At 37.2% G+C, this 22,037-nt stretch overlaps 1 protein-coding gene across 5 annotated transcripts in view; it reads right to left on the bottom strand.

Moving 5' to 3' along the window:
• LOC131796507 (rap guanine nucleotide exchange factor 6) overlaps positions 1 to 22,037 on the bottom strand; it is a 32,653-nt gene that overhangs the window by 8,712 nt on the left and 1,904 nt on the right. For all 5 annotated transcript variants that reach the window (XM_059114098.2, XM_059114102.2, XM_059114101.2 and 2 more), the window contains exons 3-26: positions 20,639 to 20,709; positions 19,179 to 19,235; positions 18,444 to 18,527; positions 17,612 to 17,684; positions 16,932 to 17,063; positions 15,983 to 16,115; positions 15,249 to 15,298; positions 14,888 to 14,960; positions 14,768 to 14,799; positions 14,219 to 14,323; positions 13,572 to 13,730; positions 13,036 to 13,185; positions 12,292 to 12,456; positions 11,654 to 11,761; positions 11,446 to 11,517; positions 11,043 to 11,123; positions 10,667 to 10,717; positions 10,300 to 10,347; positions 10,124 to 10,184; positions 8,578 to 8,639; positions 8,042 to 8,126; positions 7,532 to 7,554; positions 3,630 to 3,715; positions 1,702 to 1,927 (exon numbers count right to left, since the gene is read on the bottom strand). In XM_059114098.2, coding sequence (XP_058970081.1) covers positions 1,702 to 1,927; positions 3,630 to 3,715; positions 7,532 to 7,554; positions 8,042 to 8,126; positions 8,578 to 8,639; positions 10,124 to 10,184; positions 10,300 to 10,347; positions 10,667 to 10,717; positions 11,043 to 11,123; positions 11,446 to 11,517; positions 11,654 to 11,761; positions 12,292 to 12,456; positions 13,036 to 13,185; positions 13,572 to 13,730; positions 14,219 to 14,323; positions 14,768 to 14,799; positions 14,888 to 14,960; positions 15,249 to 15,298; positions 15,983 to 16,115; positions 16,932 to 17,063; positions 17,612 to 17,684; positions 18,444 to 18,527; positions 19,179 to 19,235; positions 20,639 to 20,709 — 2,187 coding nt within the window. The remainder of the gene's footprint in view (positions 1 to 1,701; positions 1,928 to 3,629; positions 3,716 to 7,531; positions 7,555 to 8,041; positions 8,127 to 8,577; positions 8,640 to 10,123; positions 10,185 to 10,299; positions 10,348 to 10,666; positions 10,718 to 11,042; positions 11,124 to 11,445; positions 11,518 to 11,653; positions 11,762 to 12,291; positions 12,457 to 13,035; positions 13,186 to 13,571; positions 13,731 to 14,218; positions 14,324 to 14,767; positions 14,800 to 14,887; positions 14,961 to 15,248; positions 15,299 to 15,982; positions 16,116 to 16,931; positions 17,064 to 17,611; positions 17,685 to 18,443; positions 18,528 to 19,178; positions 19,236 to 20,638; positions 20,710 to 22,037) is intronic.

The raw sequence follows: 22,037 nt of genomic DNA, 5'->3' as shown, positions 1-22,037 counted from the left end.
TGTCGCCGGATCTAAAGTGGCAGCAATATCTACTCCGTCTACCTTTCGTCTTACTCGAGGAAAAAAGCTTACACATGCCAGCATTGTCTCTGATTGTTCGCAAAATTGATCGGGCAGGTTGAGTCTGGTTGCAGACACATGTGCTTACGACAGCTATAGGGTTTGCGCTTCTACGCGCTCTGTTCACAGAGCGATCAACCAGCGCGTTTTTATCGCAAAAACTAGTCGGTAAACTCTCGCGTGATGCGAAGTGTTTGGTTTCACTTCCACGCGGAAGGAAGAAATACGCTAATCCCTCACTATTCATTTACAAAATACAGCCGCCACGAAAGAAAAAAAGCGGCTTACAACACTAAGAAATCTCATTACATTGCAATACATCTTTACACAGTTTTGATAATCTACACTCGATGCGAAAAATTTGTTTTACCTCTGTCTGATCGATGTTTGTATGAAACACTCTATACAGAAATGACAATCTATTCGATTTTCCTTGAACATACTCTAATCTAGAGGGCCGAAGTTTAGTTGTGTGAAACAAACATTTTTAACACCATAACGTGATTATTAGGGGCTCGGTCACTTTCATCCAAAAAACCCCATCAAAGTATCCCGCATCTTGTTAGCAGTTTGGAGTAAACATGTGCGCATTCTTTTGGAACAAATTGCGATGATTTTGGAGGTGAAGTTGAATGACAAAAAACTTTATTGAGTAACAGATGATTGGTTTGATGTAAGAGAATTAAGTATGGAATAATCAGTTAGATGCTTTTCGAGACGTTTATGAATACAAGAATTTTTATAAAACGGTTCAATGCTGATGTTGGTTTTGAAATTGTTACGGTGTTTAACCAAGCTCAGTACAATTGCAATAACAAGAAAAATGGGCCAGAGGAACTCTTAGCTATCACTTAACAAAATCGACAACAAAATAAAACGAGAAAAGGGACAACAGCAACAAAAAAAGAACAGAAATAACAACAAATGAACTAAGCAAAAATATCACTACGAAAATATAAAACAATTGATTAAATGAACACCGGATATTGGCCAATATCTTAAATAAACTCTCATTAAATTTGTTCTCGATAGCGTCTGATTCTCCAAATTCACATAACAAAAAAAGTAAGAAAATCGATGTGGAGAATTCTTATACTCATATTCAGCCGCCCCCTGCCTTCTCCCCGAGATATTTTTTTTTAATTGGACTAGAGGTGGTAATTTATGCGGTGTTTCATTTCACGGAACCTTTTTTTCTGCGGGTACTAAATTTTGCAGATCGAGGGCATTCTGCAAAATCCGCCAAAATTTGGACAAAAATTGTCGTGCTCTGGGGCAGGAATCAGTGCAAGGTCAAACGGATGAAATTTATCGCAGATGAATTGCCGAGTGATATTTTCCATAATAAGAATCTCGATGAGATTGTACCCATCTCGACCCTACACACACAATTTTCAGAACCAAAATCTCTGCTAATTAAAATGTAAATACCGACTAAATTTCTCTTGAAGAGTGGACTCCTCAACATAAACTTTCTAGTAAAAATACCTTTACCGCTAGAGAGATGTTAAGGCACTAAAAGCTACAATCAACACTAATTATTATCACTTTTCCCGGCATTGTGGCGCATTTTGCGGGCTAGAATGAAGGTTTTAGCGGGCCCCATGTGCGCGCGTCATAGCGGTTACCACACACACTGACCTTGTACACCATAAAATATCTACACGTCTGATCCGCTTTGAAAACTTTAATAACCCTGTCGGGCATTTCAAGCGATTGATCACTGGTGTTTATGCACTCTGTGGACCCAAATCCTCTCGGTAGGCTGGCCGGGGACTTTTTCACCCCGTGCTTGGCCATCACGTGTAGATCGTTTGTGCCCTCGTGATCCACGCTGAGAAGGTCCCTTTCACTCTTGGAGATGAGCCTTGAGGAAAAAACAACATGGCGGCTGTTATATTGAGATTCTTTCTTAGTTGTATTGAGCTCTTTTCACAGGCGATTGTTGCCAAGAAGATTCTAATTTTTTTGAGTCAAGGCAAGCCTTAGAGTGCTAAGGTGCCAAAAAAGAGGCCAAAAAGTGTCTTTAGAAGAAGGAATGTTCAAACACTTTATACAAGGATAAGTGTACGTTTATTGGAAAACATGTTACCACTAGTTACCGGTGAGTTTTTTGAAACAGATAACTCAATTCTGTTCGTCGTTCGTTTTAAAAGGAGCTAAAATTTGCCGAGAGAAGGTCGAAATTCAACATTTGATTCGACAAAAAGTTTGCGCCAAAGGAATTTTTGTGCGGAAACAATATAATCCGACTACAGCCCGCTTAAACCAAACTGACATTCTCTTGTTACCACGCTAATCTCATTAATTCTTATGTTTGTGATCCGATGTCATCCCTCACTGACAAGCGACGAAATCAGGTCGGGATTAAGTGCTGCAAAATCGAACAAGTCTGAATATTAATTCTTGTACAAAAAGCCTATCAACGCGAATGGTGATCTCAATATCCACAGCCCTGTTTCCCAAAGCTTTAAATACAATTTGGTGTTTGAGTAATTACATATTTTCTTTCCTCGTTGACAAAGCAAAGGTTGTTATCGCAGAAACTGATCGTATTGCCAAGTCGTTTCGATATCAACAACAATAATATAAGAATATTATTTAAAAATACACACAAGATATCCCTCTTAATCAAAAAGTTAAGTAATATAGCAATGATATCAAGATATAATAAGACATAGATTCATTACTTATTCAAGTTCTCAGTAGAGGAAAAATAGATACAAAGCGGAATTCTCGGAAAATTTCCAAGAGTTTTGTGAAAATTCTTGTCTTAAATCAGCGTAATCAGCGTTGTCAAGTACCTTGATTGTTAACCAATTTAATCTTACCCTGCGCGAGAATCTGTCAAGAGTATGTTGAACTTTGACTCGAGGCACACGAAAGTTTAAAAATGTGATCATTAATAATATACCTCCATGTTCATTGTTGACGTCTATTTTAAGGAATCCAAAAAGTGGATTTTATAGAAGTCCAACTGAATTCAATGGAGTAGAGATTTAATCCCAGTCCTAATGGATAGTGTCCTTTAAGTATAATATGACCAAATAAGACTTCAAAAGCCCTTGATTGCATATTGTTCCGGAAAGCGAAATTTTGACATTCAGTCCGAAAGAAAACGTCAAAAGTTATAAATATTCTTTTGAAGGAAGTCGAGGCACTTTAAATTCTTGAAAATTACTTCAACTTCCTTTATGAGGTTTTCAGAATATGTATTCGTGAGAAGTTGCAACCCTTCCTCGAAAATTCTGACTGGAATGTTCGACATCATCACTTCTGAGTGTCTATTTCCGCTGACAAAAATACAATTTAACAATTCAGTGCGACCACGAAAGTAAAGTATCGTTACTCAGAAGAATGATTCCAATTTTCATAGCGTTACTGTTTCCCATTAACTGAAAATAAACAAGGAAAGGGAAGAAAAATCGACCTACAAAACAAAACAAAAAGGTTGCAATATTGTTTCACAGGCCACCTCTCTTGGTTACAAGACAACATACACTATGTCTAACTCGCGAAATGGCTTAATTCTCAGGACAACCTCTGTCCTATGGACGTTTTGTACTTACTTAGTGTTCTTGGATAGCGTTCCAAATGCACTGAGTCGATTTAAAGCTTTCTTCACCTTCAGGGTCGTTGAAGTCGGATGAATATGCTAGAGAAAAGAAATTGCACAAAATCAATAAAGATCCCCAAGGGATTCTTTCGTCATCAACACATTCCCAATACAAAAGCCCGCAAACAGCCAGCGGTCCCTTGAGCGCTATTTGGAATGCGTAGGTGCTGGGCCCAACACAGCGGCTAAACATCTGCGCACGTGCGAACCTAGTAACGACTAGCTGGTTTGCTTTCAGGCTGTCAGAAATAAATTGTGTTTTAAAAGCATACAACCTTTTCAAAACAAAATGGTAAATAACAGGAAACCCGTTATTGAATAAGCTTTGTGTTCGAAAAGTCTGGAGTTTTCCAGGCCTTTTCCCTACTTTCGTTTTCTTGTATAGTTAGAAATGAACGTTTCAAATTTCTTTCGTTTACTTTACAAGACAGCAATTATTTCTTATGTTCTCTTTTGAAATTTTGCGCGGAAAATTGGCGCGTGGGCGGCCAGAATTGATCCCCACACCCATGCTTTGAGTTTGACCGCTAAGTTGCCAGACCCAGACGAGCGAAAGTTTAGTGCTCACATCATCACCTCACCTAAGCGAGAAAAATATTTCTGTCGACGGAAAAGTGTTTGATGTTAAAAGAAGAAAGAGAGAAAAAAAAACCACCCACCCCAGTGATCCATTTAATACGTCAAGGAGCACACCTTTGTTCAGTCAGGCAGCCAACATATAGACGTGCCTGAGAGGTACCCTTGAGATTTTTCTGATAAAAAGCCAAGTGCTTTCATTCTTCAGACAATACGAGTTTATTTAGAACCCAAAAGTCCTCCGAGAGGTGAAGCGAGTATTGTCTCACGAAAGGAAGTTCTACTAAGACACAAAACAAACACCTCAGGAAGGATGGTGTGATTTTGTGATACGAAAACCTCTTCACTTCAACGAAAATATCGATGGAGAGAGAGACAGTTTAAAGGAGAAAGCATTCCCAAAAATTATAAATACGTGAAAACATGAAGCATAGCCTCAAATGACATTACACAAATATCTCAATGAAAATCAATACGCGCGTAGCTACAAATATCCAGCATGCATGACTAAACGCTGAACATAGCATTGTTTTGATCTTCAACTGGAACAATTACAGCTCACAAAAGCGGAGTTGTAATTAAGGAAAAGCACCAGGCTAGAAAATAAATGGAATTTTTTTTTTCCGGAAAACGTTCCGACTTTCCCAAATAAAAGTCGTACAAACGAAGTATAGTTGAGTCACAGCGGCTGAGATAAAGCGCACACTCTGATTGGTCAAAAAGCCTACCGTGCGCCAGTATAGACATTGAACAACATTAGTGCTCACGTTCAACTGGTTCGTCGGCGTGCCAGTCACCGTAATCTTATATTCCAACCGGGCATGCGGTTTGTTTCACCAGTTAACGGCAGACAACATTTACTTTTTCGTAAACATAACTGACAAAGCAGGTCTACTTTTTTCTCGAAAAGACCACGAAGCATAACTTGAAACCGGAGAAGACAAAAAAAAAAGCACCATAGTTTTGCAACAACACCAACGAAGAGAAAAAATAAATAAGAAAAACAAAGACGATATTTTCATCCCGGCGTTAGAAAAGCGCCAACTATATATAGATTGTAGAAGGTGTTTACCATCGCGTTACGACTTACAACAAGCTGATTAGCAAAAAAAGCAAAATATCATTAAGCTTTACATTTTCATCGAAAAATTGGCTCTGGAAACCGAAAGTGACTAATGCAGGATATAAATTAGGTTTTATTTTGTTTTTGACAATGATTACCACATCAATGGGAAGACACTTGATTTTTTTGTCGTTCAAAACAATTGAATGCTTACTCATCCCTAAACTGTACAAAGCTACCGACAAAGTTTAAAGGCTCAAAAAGCGCGCATCCACTCGTGCAACTAGCCTACCAACCTCAGGCGTTCTTTATATTGCGACAATTTCATGGCAATCACCCCATTGGGTACGACCTCTAAGGCTAGACTTAAATGTCAAACGCCTGTCCCTTTTAGAAAAAGAAAACTTCTTGAGGTGATCAGAAATTACAAGACAACTGAAACCATACAATTAGTTCGTTGGAGGAGCTTTCCTTTAAGTATCTCAATGATCAGCAGGAAATGCAGGTGATATGTTGTTATCAAAAAAGAGAACTATGAACTAAGTTCTACCATCAAGTTACGCAACTCACTGCAGTGAACGATATTGCTGACAAATGTTTCAACACAAGAGGTCACAAAAATATATGGAAAAAAAGACCGAATGGCTTAAATACATAAAACGAGTCTCCATATCAATATAACCACTTGTGTTGAAATTTGTCATCAAAATCCATTGATTCATTAGTTTACGCATAATTGAAAGCCTTCAAAACAACTTTCTCTCGATCGTGTTTTTATTAAAAAAAACATAAAAAATCCGCGAAAGAAAGCAAATATAAAATAAATATGCGAAATATTGTGACCAAAACAATTTTGGTGCACTTTGACTCTAAGCAAAACAAGAACGTCAAAGGCAAAGGTAGTCTCCTTGAAAGAATTAACCCCTAGCATGACATATTGATTCCGACAGTCCACACAACTAAACAATCCTGAAAAATCAAAGTAAATAATTTTCCATGACTTTTTTGTGGTTTTTGACATAATGTCAATCTTTCAGCTGGAAAAAACCAAGCCTACGGAGGTAAAATATCTCTCTAATGACGCTACACACACCATGTACCGCGACCACAAGATTTTGACGTCATATATGCCTGCTTGTTCCGTTACCCTTTCGACCTTTCGATATATTTGCATAAACTAACGTAAATGGAACGTTAAAGAATTTGGAGCATTACTTCCACATATACTGTTGATTAATCATACCTGATATGGTTTTTGAGAACTAAAATCTTTCGAAAAAATGTTAATTACTGTTCCACTGGAGTATCACTATTGTAGAGAGCTGAACCATCGTCACATATTTGAGAGACACTCTTGAGACATTTTTTAGACGTAAAAATCTGCTATTTCGTAACCATTTCGTCGGGCACTTAGTTAGTCTTAACTTTGCCTTAATCTTGAAGAAAAATGTTTCTGGAACCTATGGCCTTTTCAGTTGTCCCGACAAAAATTGACCATTGGCCAGATTCGATAAACAGTACCAGAGACACTGGCCTTGAATATCTTTACGTGGGGTCAGCGTGAGAAACTCGCTAAACAGTCAAGTAATTTGTAAATCCCACAAACTGTTAGACCTCCGTAGGCTGAGGCATCCGGTGATACCAGATCTCGACAGCCTAACAAACAACGTGAAACAATTGCTTACAGGTTATTATAATTGGTAACAGAGAAAATGAGAGAAAAGGCTCGGTCATAATTTTGCCGCTCCGTTTCCTTTCCCAGATCGCGTTTGTTGTGTAATTTCGTTTATGACAATCTAAATTTAGAAGTTTACTGAAAAACTTTGAAACTACTATCATTAAATTTTCGGTCATTAGAAGATCGCTCCGGAGGCGTGGGAATACTGACGACGGTAACCCATGTGAAACGTGTAAAATCTGTAGTGTCTGCATTCTTCACTTACCCAAAATAGTCTGAAGCATTTGATTGTGGTTTTCTTTCTTCTTTTACGGTAAATGAAGCGAATCTAAACACTTTTCCATCGTGTGCGATACAAATTCAATATTCGCCGACAAGAAGATTTCTCGCCATGAGTAAAAACATGCACGCTTGTTTTGTAGCGTAAATAAAAGAGGACCAGACCCAGAGCATTGAAAGTATTGACGTTATATTTCTAATCTACTGCATGAAAAATCGTTTAAGAATATAATCTAAATAAGACAAAAATAACACTTACCTGGATTGGCTTTTTGGAAGGATCTGTACAAGAAGACGACACAAATTCAAATCAATCGTAACATAACACTAAGCAGGCAAAATTTGCCTTTCGTGGACGAAGTAACATCTTGAAAAAGATCATTCTAAATTCCCATCCCAACATTTATAACGCTTGCTCAGGCACATCAGCAATATTGAAAACTATAATCTTTGCAAATTACATTTTAATAGCAGCTGATTTTTTAGTTTACGTAAGGGAGACTCTTAAGTATCTTTCAATAATTCAATCTGAAAAGATATAACTCTAAATAAATGTCGTTTAGATAAGAAAAAGCGCGCGCCTCTGCCGCAGTTCACAGTGCGCCATATCAAAATACGCTTTGCTACAAAAAAAACACGTAATGTCTGCTTAACATCCGTTTTTCTTCAACATTGTGTCATAAGTTTTAAAGTGCTTCACGAAAATTTCCGTGAAAAGATTGAAGTAATGGAACTTTTTATAGGTAAAAGTCCGATTAAATTATTATACCTGACGATATTTCAGGAACGGAGAGGCGAGACTGCAACGTACGTTGCCTTTCGCTGCAATCGGACGAACTTCGCTGTACTGTGTCCTAAATAGAGATGAACAAACCAGTGATGTAAATGTATCGCCAGTGATTCCCAAATTAATCAATCTGTTCAATAGTATTGTTTCAAAATTAGCTACCTCTAGAGACATGGTCCTTATTCTCGCCTAGCGACCAAATCGTAGGACTAGGCGAAATTGTGAACTGCCCAATTCACTCTCAAAGGAAATTGGATATTGCTCACGCGGTCCAACATGGCTGTTAAAATCGCACACCTATATCGCGGAATTTGGACCTCAAAGCGAAGATGTGGTTGAGTAATCGTGTTCAATCGATCGTCTCAGTCTTGCTTTTTTTTTTACACAGCATGTGAAATTTTGTGCTCCAAACGGCAAACGGAAAAGACGCGTTTTGAGTCAACAAAATTCAGGAAACAAATTAAATTCACACGTCACGCTTTTTGAACAACTGATACATACACACATGTAGCACATACCTTCGATTGCGTGATTTTCAAGTTCTCTTTTCTATGCGGGGTCGTTTCCATGTCTTTAAAAGCTGTGGGAAAAACAAGTCACGAGCGGGGGTTAAAATTTTCGGGTGAAAACATGGCGTTTCCATGTTTCCTCAACACGCACAACTCCCATGGCGGTAAAAGTTTTCTTTGCGAAGAAAGAATTCTATTGAATCAATTTCGTTTAAACGTGTTTAAACATGAATAAGTGAACTATGATTAAAAGACACAAGGATTTGCTAGATTTATCCAAGCGTGGCCAACATATTCTAGAAAATTCACCTGCGTTTTAAATAAAAGAAGAACGCAAAATTTTATTTCACACTTAAAACTGTTGGCGTAGTTCAGGATAATTAAACGTAAAGAAAGTTTGTTTGGCGATGTGATTTTTGACCAACAAAACGCCGCTCGAAATTTCAATTATCCTTTAGAAAGGACGTGACATCAAAGCCGAAATAATTTTGTAGGTAATCTATTCAACCGCGTTAAACAAAAGAGAAATTAAGGCCATCAGTACCGGAAGAAAAAGAACCCTCGCTTCACAATTGACAGTCATTAATGAAATCTCCGCATTGTAAACGGCGATTGAATGTACCGCTTCTTTGACCCGGCTTTTAACATTGAAAACTTTGCAAAAACATTAGTTTGCCCACCACAGCACGTTTGGTTTCCGTTTCGATTCTGATTGGCCGATCCTATTCTAAAGAAATTTCAAATGGTATCTTATTGTTAAGAATATCTTTTTCCAATTAAGAATTTTCTGATACAAATGTGCAATGAACCCCAAATAGCTCGGGAGAAAAATAATTTAGGGACGTAAAATGCTGCTTCATATTGCATAGGTGAATGCTGAACGGGATGCGATTTAAATTTTCCACCATGTAAATAAAAATTTCATCTTGTACTGTTTAATTACAAATAGACCGACTCAAACCTGAATTGAGATCACCATTTTTTTAATACTCCTAAGATACTCTCGATAAAAAACAAACTTTGTGCCTACAGGGTTGTTAAGAAAAACTCCCATAAGTCCATCAAAAATTATTCTCCCGCCCTTGCAATACCACAAAGTTCTGAACTTTGGCAAATTCTAATGGCCTACTTTGTAGCTTTGTCTACTTTGATAGCAAAGCTGGGAAGCGTAGACTCGTGCTTTCAGATTTGCTAAGATGGTTAATCTCCCCTTACCAAACTTCGCTCCCTTCAGAACCTTCGACATCTATTTCATTAACGATCGCCATTCCTTATTGTTCCAAACCCGAAAAGGACGAAATTCGTAGGGTAAGCTTGGGTCAAGTTTCATTTGTGGAAACACGAAAAAACATGAAACTATACGACAAAGGGTTGGCATTGTAAGACTACTCTGCACAGAAGTAATAACTTTGCGAAAAACAGGAATGTGAAAAATCTTTACTAAATTAAATCTTCAGTCATAAGTTCAAAAAGTCTTAGGCGCAAAATCATTTTGATGAAACGTTCGATCAAGAAAATTTCCAAACACAAATACAAATGTAAATTTTAAACAAACCTGGCATGTTCCGCTTGACTAACATTGACACATGGATCGCGCAGGATAGACGGTCCCTTGCCTAAACATCACGCGTATAAAGAAATAATTATACATACATGAGCAAATAAAAACATTAACAAATAAATAAGAATTGGACATTTAATTAAATTTAACTTTCGTTAAATTTCGTTTACCTCTGTGGCTGTAATGTTTTCGAAGTTTGTGCCATTGACTTCAAGTAGCTGAAAGGATGAGAAAAAAAAACCAAAAATTATCGGAAAAAGCACATTGAAGATTCGACTTCTGCCTTTCAAAAATTGCTTCCTAAGGATAAAATATAATAAATGAAAACAAGGGATTTTATAGTGGAAATTCCAGGGCGAATTGGAATTTAGAATTTGGTTTTTGTGGAGGGACGAAAACCGGCGGGCCCGGAGGAAAATCCTCAGAGCAAGAACGAGAACCAACTATAAAACTCAACCTAAATGTAACACCAGGTTTGGGAATGATGAGTAATCACAATGATCATAACATCTGTGATAAAACGAAACAGCAAAATACCTGGTCCCCTCTTCTGAGACCTGCTTCTAACGCTTTACAATCTTCTTCAACCTGAGAAAAAAAGTGAACATGTCAATTTTAACATCAGTATTGAATAGACTCAAGTACAGACAGGCCCACGCGTGTAAGAAATGATACCTGTGTATCAGGCTGGTAAAAGGAGCCTGCCACGAACGCCAGGTAAATATCTTACTCGCTGCAAACGCGTAAAGCGTTTACCGGTGCCGAACGCGGGAAAATAGCCGCAAGTCCTATTTTATTATTATTAGGCCCACGATTTGTCATGGGACTCATAACATTTCCATTGAATCAAACTCTTTGACTGAGGCTTAGTAAGCAAACGCAAAACTAAAATAAACGACAACAGCTACTGTACCTTAGATACAAATATTCCAAAACCAGATTCTTTTCCGCCCGCAATGGTAAAACCTAAAGGCTTGTCCTTGGACGGGCGATCCTAGCAAAGATAAAGGAAAGAAAAAAAAAGGTCATCACATGCTAAAACATTTCTCGGGAAAGACAAAAAAATCGAATGAAAACTGTAACTGTAATTATTGATCTTAAGGAGTGATCAAAAGCCCAATTTATAATGTCAATATCAGTCTGTAATTATACAACTGATTACAAAAATCAGATGACCATGATGCAGGAGTTCGATTTGTTACGCACGAGTATGTACACAGTCGTACGATTTTGCTAATCACTCGTATGGTTACAGAATTAGTTGGACTCTACTCAGTCCTATTGAGGTACCATAGGTAGGCAGAAAAGTATCTCACCATTGTAATCCGACGAGATTTTGCTTTAGCCGCGCAAGCAATGTTCAACAGTCCAAGCTGACCGCTCATTTGCTGTTTGAGCAAAAATAGAAAAGACAGAAAAATTAAATCACATCAAAACTTTCAGGGGTTAATATGATATTTCAATTCCACTAAAGAGAAAAAAAAGGAAAACGCCAAAAAAAAAAAAAAAAATCCCTGTGGTTACCTGAAACTCGAGACCTTTTTCAAAGGTCTCCAGATATCCTTCCATAACAGTATCACTTTCAAAATCTCCGTAATGGTTATTAACCCACAACAACATGGCGCGCGTTACCTGAAATGAAACAAACCAAGTCTCAACCAATCAAATTAAATTGACACCAAAAACGATTTTAAAACATGGCCAGTGACTTCTACGTGTGGTAAGACTGAGCCAGTCTCCAAAACAAGCCAGAAAACAACGGCATACACAACTGCAGGAACAAATATCTTAGTAAATCAGATGCTCTTAAGAGAAAAGCTACCAATGCGAGATCACAAGTGGCTTTCATATGATTATGACCCAGATTGGATGCAACAGAGGCGCCTGATTTATATCAATAAAATGACGCAGGACAGAATTCTGGATAGCAGGTTCATCACAGTCCTTTTCCAATGGCTTCATTCTAAAAACTAAACAAACAATAATTTTTGCACCCGCAATCAGTTTGCATTATTTTTTTAACAGTCTGCCGGCAAACCATGTGACTGAAATCGTCAACTTCGATGAAAACCGTAAAATAATCTGTACCGATGTGTCTCTAGAGCAGGAAATTTCTTTGCGTCGTTGTGTGTTTGTTTAAAGGTAGAGCAAAAAAAACCTACCTTGTCTCGAAAACGTTTTTCGAGGAACCAGTTTAGTAAATGACCGCAGATCTCTGAGGGGCGATCAATAAAGGTTTTGTAGGTCAGCAAAAGATCTTCTACGTAAGTTGGATCGATCGCTGAGTGGTCCGCTACTACGTGACTAATAAGCTTATGGGCGGTTGCCTGGCAACGAAAACAACAGTAACATTTCGACTGAGTCTCGTAAAACTAAAATCAAAGTAATCTTAACAGCCAGAGGAGACCTCATTGTTACATATCTGTAACTAAACATCTCCCTTATGTTAACCTGCGACTGCTAAGAAATATTTTAGCATAATCCTCTTCGCGATGAACAAAAGAAAAACTGAACGAAAACGCATTGTTGGAAAAAAGTGGAGCAAGCTAACGGGTTTTCCAAGCAAATCTTTTTATAAAACGTCCCTAGTATTTCTTTCAGTTGTGGTAATTAATCAGGTAACCTGTAATCAAACGTTTTTTCCTTGTTGATCAGGAAACCGACAGCAAGAAAGTGAGCCTACAGGAAGATTCTCACTAGAACCAAAGCACAGGTCCTTGAGGGGTCTGGTACTCATTTCCGTGTCAGAATCCTCCAGAATCTCTCTCGCTCGCATTGTTCGCCGGCTCAAAACTGATAGCGTGGCTTCGCCACTGTGTTGCAGCACCAAAATAAAAAGAGCTTTCTCGCAAGCACAAGGAGTGGATGGATTCATACAATCGTCGAATATTCAATAGGGGACTCACCTTAATGACTACTTGACCCTGTCGACTGCCTCCGTCAGTCTTCCTAAATTCCGTGATCATGACGACCTCACCGCCCTCTTCAATACATTGAATGCTTCTTTCTCCTTGAGTGAGAATTCTGTAGTAATCCGCTTGCGCTACACACACAAACTGAATGACAAAATGAAACAAAGTAGATTGAGGGCGACTTTTCGCAGACGAGTGACATATCAGGAAATTATCAGCTAGGGAATGATTTAACTTCAAAAAAGAAAGTAGAAGACACTTGTCCCACAGACTATAGGACTTTTGCTTCTCGCAAGATTCATTTGATCAGTCGTTCTCGATAACTATTAAGACGGTGGTGAATTCGACCCTCAAACATTCACCGCAAGCCCAACATTTCATATTACCAATACAAATAAGGCGGTTACAAACTCGAGCCTCAACTCCCCCTAATCTTAGCCTGCCTCTTTCTGCAAAACATTCGAGTGCCTCGTAGCTGTACTTAAAGTCCACATTACATTTTTTGGTTTGTTCTAGTTGATTGGCCTTACCTGACAATCATCCGCACGTGTCTTCATAATTCCCTTATGGCGCATCTTTTTCAGTGTGGGTTCCACCCCAAAACTGTCCCCAAGATGTAGGGTCACGATCTCTTCCCCAGGGACAATAATTTCAACTGATCCGTTGAGTATAACACACCAGGAGTCCAGCTGCCGAGAGATACACATTCGGAAAGCTGAAGATAAACTAATTTAACGCGAATTTTAACTTTATATGAGACAACATGAGCCGAAAGTAAACATTTTGTTGAAGACGATGTGAATGAGTAGTTCCTGGTCATAGTCTTTGTAAGATTCAAATCTCATTCTAATGTTTAAACTGTTCTTTAAGAATTCTCCCGATAAGACAATTTCCACTGAGTGAATGCTCGTTGGGAAGTTCAATTAATTACTCTATCGACCATGTAAACATCATAAAAACACACTCCATCCAACTAAATATCTGTATAAAGATCCATCTATCCTTCAAAGGAAATGCCTACTAGTTTTGATTCTGTCTTCAAACAAGACGAATTCACTTACATCTAGGTAAAACTTGCTCGACATCTTTTAAAAGAGAGGCACGATTTTGGACGGTGCACACTGGATTGAGGGTGAAACCTGCTGCTTTTTAACTAAAGGTCAAGATCCCTACAAACCTCCTCTTCATTTTCCATCACAACGGATCCCGCTTTTTCTACAACAGCGAACACCATCACAGCGCATAGCTCTTGCCGTACGTTCATGGTCATGTTGGCAAACGCCTGCGTTATCATAAGAAAGAAAAATACGATCAGCAGATGACTGCTTGAGCATTTTAAAACTAATGCCAAAAGTGGACCAGTAGTGAATTGATTGGTCTAGAAACTCGCTCTGCCCTCTCAACCAATCAGATGCAAAACTAAACTGAACCCATCGCGAATTGGTTACTCGCTTTTCCCGCGCGTCAGGCGGTTTACGTGTGTTTGCTTTGAGTTCTGATTGGCCACTACAGGCATTTTTCTTTGTTCTGATTGACAGTTGGATTACATTGGTTTCAGTTCCACGACACTATCGAAAGCGCCCTATACATTCAATACGAGGTCAAAAATGTACTTGAGCACGATTAACAAGGAAACTGTCTAACGGTGTAGAAAATGATGGCCGGAACCCCCAACCTAAAGATCATTTCGATGGCTTAAATATCAATCAACAAGATAAAAACTTACCGGCAAATGTTGCATGAAATCCAAAAGGGCCTCTGTAAAAAAATGGTTCAACGAAACTTGATATTTAACAAATAAAATCTTTAACAGAAGAAAAACCAAATAATGAAATTTGAGACTCACGGATATCACTTTCTGTTCGATCAGACGGCTCTTTCTCCAGGCAATCTCGCACCACATCACGCACCATTAAAGACTGTGACAAAAAAAATTAAGCGTTTTACTCTCTCACTGAAACTTTACTCGATACAAGGTAGGTCTGCAATACGTACATGTGCGAGCGTATGTCTTAATTTCACCAGTCCTAGTAATTTACTCGGATTTAGGAATAGATGCTTTATCACCGAGTAGAACGCAGAGGTTTTTGTCTAGTGAAATCTGATTGACAAAATTATGTCGTCATTTGGGGAGGCTGTAAATTGTCCATCTAATTGAAAAAAGATCTACTTTTGACGACAGCGATAGTAATTTATAGCTGTAGTACCTCTCGTGAAGAATGTGATTCTTCTTCTTCATCGTCTTCATCAGAATCAACTGAAAAACAGCGAAAAAAATTTATGCGTACAGTCAGCTCTGTTCTGAGAGACATCTTTTCAAGACGGGAACCTCTCCTAAACGAACACTTTGAGCCACGAGTTCCTCAGTGTAGATACGATGCCTAGCCGCTGTTCTAGAAACGAGCCCGCTCTCCCTACCCAAAGAGAGGATCAAAGATGGGAGCCGATAAAACGGCGGGAGTAGTAGGGGTTCTAACGGTTATGCTCTTTCACTCACTCACGGGACTGTGGTAGGTCTCGCGATTTCATAAGTGATCAAATGGTCATAACAGATTAAGTGGTATTTCAAGTAATATTTAGTGTTCCTATAAACTGCCTACAACTTAAGGAAGACCATGCAAAAAAAAATCATAGTTCGGTAGACAAAAATAGGCAATAATAAACTAAGACAGACAAGGGATAGTTACGAATAAATAAAATGAATAAAAGAAGCACAAGTCGCGACAAAGCTCCTCAAACACTGTCAAAACTTACGAGAGAAAGTGTTTTAAGTAACCATGCCGAATGCTGTTTTGGAGCCTTTTCCTCACAAAATTAACTTGATCTATCTGTTTTTTCTCATCTTTCTATCTATTTATATGTATTATTTTCTTGTTTCATTGAAGTTACTGTAAAACACAACCCTTGCATAAAAAAAAACGTCTCAATAGGATTCACTCACCAATACTTTCCACCAAGCCTGTAAGATCCAAGTCATAATTGTTTATGGAGGACGAATCTTCAGACGCACTCCTCTTCATGTTTTTATCGCTTCTTATGATAATCTCCTTTACGTGCTGAAGTTCCATGGGCAACTGTTCATAAAACAAAGAAGAGGTTATGCCTAGGTATTTTTCGGGGATCAAACAATTCACATACATTTTCATCCATGAGTAAATAAGTAGTTCGCAAACAAACCAATTTAACCCACTTTTCTAAGTATCTGACGGCAAAAACTGAGCTAATTCGAATCCTCGCTGGAGCTAAAAACATTTTTTGTCCAACGCTCGAGAGTGATGTTTCAGATCTTCCTTTATTTACGGTATTGAACTATCATTCGCTGTTGCAGTTAAAATTGTAAACACTTGTCTTCTAGGGTAGGATCTGAGGTATGTTATTAGGTTGTAAATAACAATGAAAACAGACACAGTAAACCATTGAAATGCACAAGTTTTCAGAAAGAGTTTAGAAACGATTTTCATTTCAGAAGGAAGAAAGCATGAAATTCTCCACTCTTACACATACACTGCATGCATTACTTAAGATTGTTTACTAAATGACAAGCGCATTGTGTCGTTGATTTTTTGTTTGGTTTAATTTCAGATTTAGCTGGGTTTTTTTTAATTTCTTAGTTATTTCGTACTTCGTAAAGGAAAATAGCAAGGGAGGCCGGTAAAAATCAAAGATAAAAACATCGGTGCTGCAGTTAAGGTTCTGAACTCCCTAATTGTGCTTAAACTTTTGTTTTTTGTCTACACATATACTAAACAAATCTGACGAATGTTTTCAGGAGTTGGTTAGTTTGACATGATTGGAATGTTATTGAACACTGTGAACGATCATGTCCAAAAACAAGACCTGACACGTTTTCCTTTTGGAAAAACGTGTCTGTGGCTTTATTTGATCATTACTTGTTCATCATCGGGTATTGGTCCTCCTATCCTATAATCCTGGGTTTCCAGAGCAAGAAGACGCTCTAAATCATTCTTGGAATACGAGTGTCGCTGAAATGGCTCGAACAGATCCGTGTTTGGAAAATCAATCTGTCGAAGAAATAATAACAATCGCTTTTGTTAGTACTTATCTTTTTAAGGTTACCTGCGCGGGACCTGTGCCCACTGCTGCACAAACAGTAGGGAGATTTTTTACCTAACTAAATTAAATGTCTCTTTTTTTTTCTTTAATTATTTCTCTTTTCATTTATTTTCCTCAGATTTACTATCTTGGTCAGTCACAGCAGTGTCAAGTAATGGCATGTTCCCAAGAATTTACTGGTAGAATTTCCTAGACAGCTGGAGAAAGTTGGGAAAGCCAGCTTCTAAGCCCTCAGTACAAGGGGAATTAGACTAAGCATATGTAAAACGCGCATATATAAAAAGTGATGACAACAGATATAGAATAAGTGGATTGCAGTCCTGTAACGTTATTTGAGGAGAAAAAATCTTAAATGGCCAGCTTATTGAGTGCGAATAGAGACAGTAGTTTACAAGACCAAGCCCTATATATGTAACTCTAACTGGTCACAGTCAAGTGGATCGCCAGAGATGAATGGAAACGTCGCAAATATGGTAACATATTACACAAGACCTACCACGATCAGTTCAGAGTATTCCAACACAAGGCAGTCTGTGCCTCTCTTTCTATTGCGTGGTTGTTTGCCAAAACTGCAATAAAAACGCGGACCATGAAACTTTTGCATATATTGTAAAAGAGCAACACACAACACAACGCAGAAATCTATATTACAGAAGTTTTATTGAAGAAGAAAAGAGCATTGAAGGAAAGAACACTTTGTCAAGCGCATGTCTTGTTTACGAAGAAAGGCATACTGCAAACGGTTATAAGTTATTTTAATCCCTTCAGAAGTTGATGGACAGTATACTCCACCAGTAATAATAATACTGACTTCATCCTCCACTCAAGCTTTTAACCCTTAAGATCTGATTTGTATTTCTTCCTTATGTGTAATAAGTTAGGAGAATGTGGTGAAATATCAGGATAAAAACATCATGAAGTTTCCTATTCTCATATCATAAGGGGAAGCTGCATAAAAAAAGACGTTTTGAGTGTTGTCAAGTGAAAGAAATCTGAGTCTCCCCAGCCCCCCCCCCACCCCCCAACAAAACAAACTGCATGCTCCCATGCTTTGCTCTGATTCACAGAGTAATTTCTTCTGAGCTAGTCCTTTGCTAGGTCTATAACTAACACACACCCTGTTTACTGCTCAATTCAGAAATGTGAGATTCAATTCAATTACTTCTAGGAGTTACCTTCAGGGGTGCACAGACCCTTTTACTTTTAGAATCAGTATTTTCTTGGTGAAGACACTACTTCAAACTTGTAAAATTATGCACATAAAGTAAACTGTACAGTGTAGCTACAAGATGTAAAAGTGATGCATATTAATATCACAGTTTCAATACCTGCTTCCTGGTAAATACATGCATCCCTCCAGAAAAACACAACCAGACAACAAAATATACCAGCAAGATGCTATATCATCTGCCCTGATGATCAAAATTTTAAAGACCAGCAATTAAATGCTTGCATTTAAAAATCAAAGTTGTTGGAAAAGGATTGAAATAAGTAGCACTCATCCATTGCTGATGATTACAGTAATAGTTATATGTGTCCACTCAATGTTGTTCGAAAAGGCTTGATAGAAATAATTAGCATCCATCAGTTGCAGATGAGTAAAGTAATTTAAGTGTCCATAACTTGCAGTTTACTGAAAAGTTACCAATAACTTCAATTCATGGAAGGTTTACTAAAAGTAATAGACTTTGATGCTTAGAGATAGGACGGTTTCATTATATAATATTCAGTTACCATGTTTCAATGTAGTCCCAAAAAATTCTCATATTGAAAAATATAAAAAAGAAATTTCATTTGTTTCACAAGAGTAGTCCTTAAGAATACTTATTTACTTCAATTTCAGTTGTTACATTTCCAGTCTCATTGCTCTAAAAAAAAAAACGCTGATCAATTTCATGTTAGATGTTATTGTTAAACAAGAGGAGGCATAACTCAAGTCTGATTGCAATAAATAAACGTCAAACCTCCTGTCATTCATTTCTGCAGAAGGAAGTTCATTCAAGGTCAGACTCTAATCAGCACACAAGTGTAACAGTTTGCTTATTGCCCAGGAAACAACTTACATGTAAAGTAAATAGTTAGAATCTTCTGCCTCATATCTTGCTGTCTCTGACATAGTCCTGTGATATTCAAGGAAAAGGATTTTATTAGGATTGAGTTTTGGGCAACAAATGCATTAAGACGTTTTGCACTGACTTGGCTAGAACTTCAAGTACAAATGATCCAATAATGTAACACTATGCACTATGTACATGTGTGTCAATTAGATTTTCTTTTGTTAAAAAATTAATGCAGCTTCATGATCCTCAACAAAAGAGTGTTTTAGTACTCTTTTAATTTCAACTAAGAGGGAAGGTATTTGTCTGCCATGGGTAAATCATTTTGAGATATACTTCTCATGAGAAAATTTTGAAACACACATTTATTCACACAGAACTGAAGATCTAACTCAAAATCTGACAGAAAAAAAATTAATATTCTGAGAAGATGGTAAACAGTCACTTGAACTAATAACATAACACAGTGGATGTTTTGGTTGCTGGGCACATTTACATAGCAATAGAAAACTTTCTTTTAGTATACACTTTGCATTATATTAGGAAAGTAGTATGGTAACTGACAAATAATGAATCTATGGTCCCTGGAGATCTTTCTCTTTCATATTACACTAAACCCTTAGTTATCAAGATCTGATTGTTAATTCTCCCCTCTAGCTGCCACACATTTCCTTGTTAATTGGTGATGAGAATTTTGTATTAGATCAAGATAACAACTTGTTCTGTGTATTCTCATTATCTGTTTTCTGGATAATGTATAGTTATCATAGGGGGAAGTTAGGTGTTAATCACTTCTTGGGATTGAAGGGGTAAGTCCTTGTTTTTAACCCTTTAAACCCTTTGAGTGACCAGCATGTAATTTCTCCTTACAGTAATACTGCTGAATCAGTCATTAAGATCTTGAGAATAAGGCAAATGATTGCCAACCTAAAATGCTTTGATTGATAAACAAATTCTTCTTGTCAGTACCAAAGGAACTATATGAGTATGAGTATCAAGAATTGTTACACTCAACAGATTTCTAGTTGATTTCCCATTTAGATATTCATGAATGTAGAAGAGATTTCGCAAAGTTCACCAGGTAGATTTTGCAAATCATTTGTATACTGGTATTTCCATTTCACAAATTACAGATTTCTAGAATTTTGTGTCAGATCAAGATAAGAACTTGTATATTTCCATTTTGCAAATTACAGATTTCTAGAAATCTGTAATTTGCAAAATGGAAATATGCTTGTCACATGTAAAATAGAAATCTGTAATTTGCAATTTCTATTTTGCAAATCATCAGTATATTTCCATTTTTGCAAATTACAGATTTTCATTTCATTTCATTTCATTTCATTTCAATTCATTTTGCAAATTACACTAAGCCTTTTAAAATTCAACAAGGCAAAAAGGTTTAAAGTTATTGCTGGGTAGCCAAAGCTGAAAAAGTGTGTTATTTATCCTCTCATAGTACTGACCTTACAGCTGACTCTGTCAGACCAGCCACTGCCTGCATCCCCCACAAATAACAAAAAATTGTCTCCACATCCTTAGGACAGAAAAGGGAAATCACATGAATCACTAATACTTCAAACTAACTGAGCACAAGGGCTGCACTGAGGTCCTAACAGTTTGGACCAACCATCTAATAAAATACATACCAGGTAAGAACCAATTACAACACTCATATTTACCTCAAAACCACCTTGCCATATAATAAACATTATTATTTAAATCAACCACTTATAATAATTAATATAAAGTCATATTACATACATAAATCTTAAAATATCAAATTAATGTTAAATTTGTACTAAAAGACTCCATTTAAACCAGTTTCAATTGAACAGTGTAAATAAAAGAGAGATTCATGTAAACAAATACAATCTTACACTCAATCCCTATCCCACCCCCCCTCCTGACATACATATTTCTATTTTATTTAAAGTGAAGATCACTTTGGATCAAAGCACCACTTAAGAGAAACTGAAGAATTTCTCATGAAGTCATATATCAAGAGCCATTATTGTGGCATCATATCATGCAGCAAAAACACCTAAAGTTTTTATTAGCAGACTTTTGCAAGTACATGTATGATTTGTCCAGTCTTAATTTTGTGGGCTGAGACTGGGCTGAAGAGTACTTGTAAACAGAAAAAACCTTAAAATCTTCAATGTGTAGAGCTACACAATCTTTAATGGAAAAAGTACCCAACTATAATCAAGGGGAAACTATCTGCAACAGAATCAAAGGTAATAAAAACTGCATTGTGTTTTTGGCAATTCTTACTCATAATTGTTTTGCTATTGTTTTTTTTAAGTGTGTGTGTGTATGTTGAGGACCTTTTATCCTCTCAAAATCCTTCATGGTTACCCACAATTTTGGATAGAAATGCATGTTTGAGTGTCACTATTGTAATTAAATTGCAATCTTTTACTGTTTGTATTCTGAGCTACACCTTGTCCCTCAGTATCATTTTTAACATTTATAATGTCATTTCAATGATCATCAAGACAATAGATAACAAAAAATTGTGCTGGACATGTAAAACCACACACAAGAAAGCAGGTGTGATGTACTCTAATGGCAAAAGTTTTCAATCTTGATATCTGAAGCACATAATGTGCATGGTGCTTAACCTGTAGCATCATTAAATTTAGGTCTGTGAATTTTATGAAACCAAATCATCACACTTGCTTAATTAATTAAGCACAAGGTAAGCTTGTGACATAAATATTTCAGTGAAAGATTCTTAAGTATTAGATATCAAGCAAAGTAAAGCTACTTCAAGGGAAATGTTTGACACTTGCAGTAATAACACAGAAACATTGGACAACTAATTGCATCCTAAAGAAAGCTTTGTCTTAATTCTTAGCA

This window comes from Pocillopora verrucosa, chromosome 3, assembly GCF_036669915.1.
Source record: "Pocillopora verrucosa isolate sample1 chromosome 3, ASM3666991v2, whole genome shotgun sequence".
Classification (NCBI taxonomy): domain Eukaryota; kingdom Metazoa; phylum Cnidaria; class Anthozoa; order Scleractinia; family Pocilloporidae; genus Pocillopora; species Pocillopora verrucosa.
This window is presented reverse-complemented; position numbering and strand designations above follow the sequence as displayed.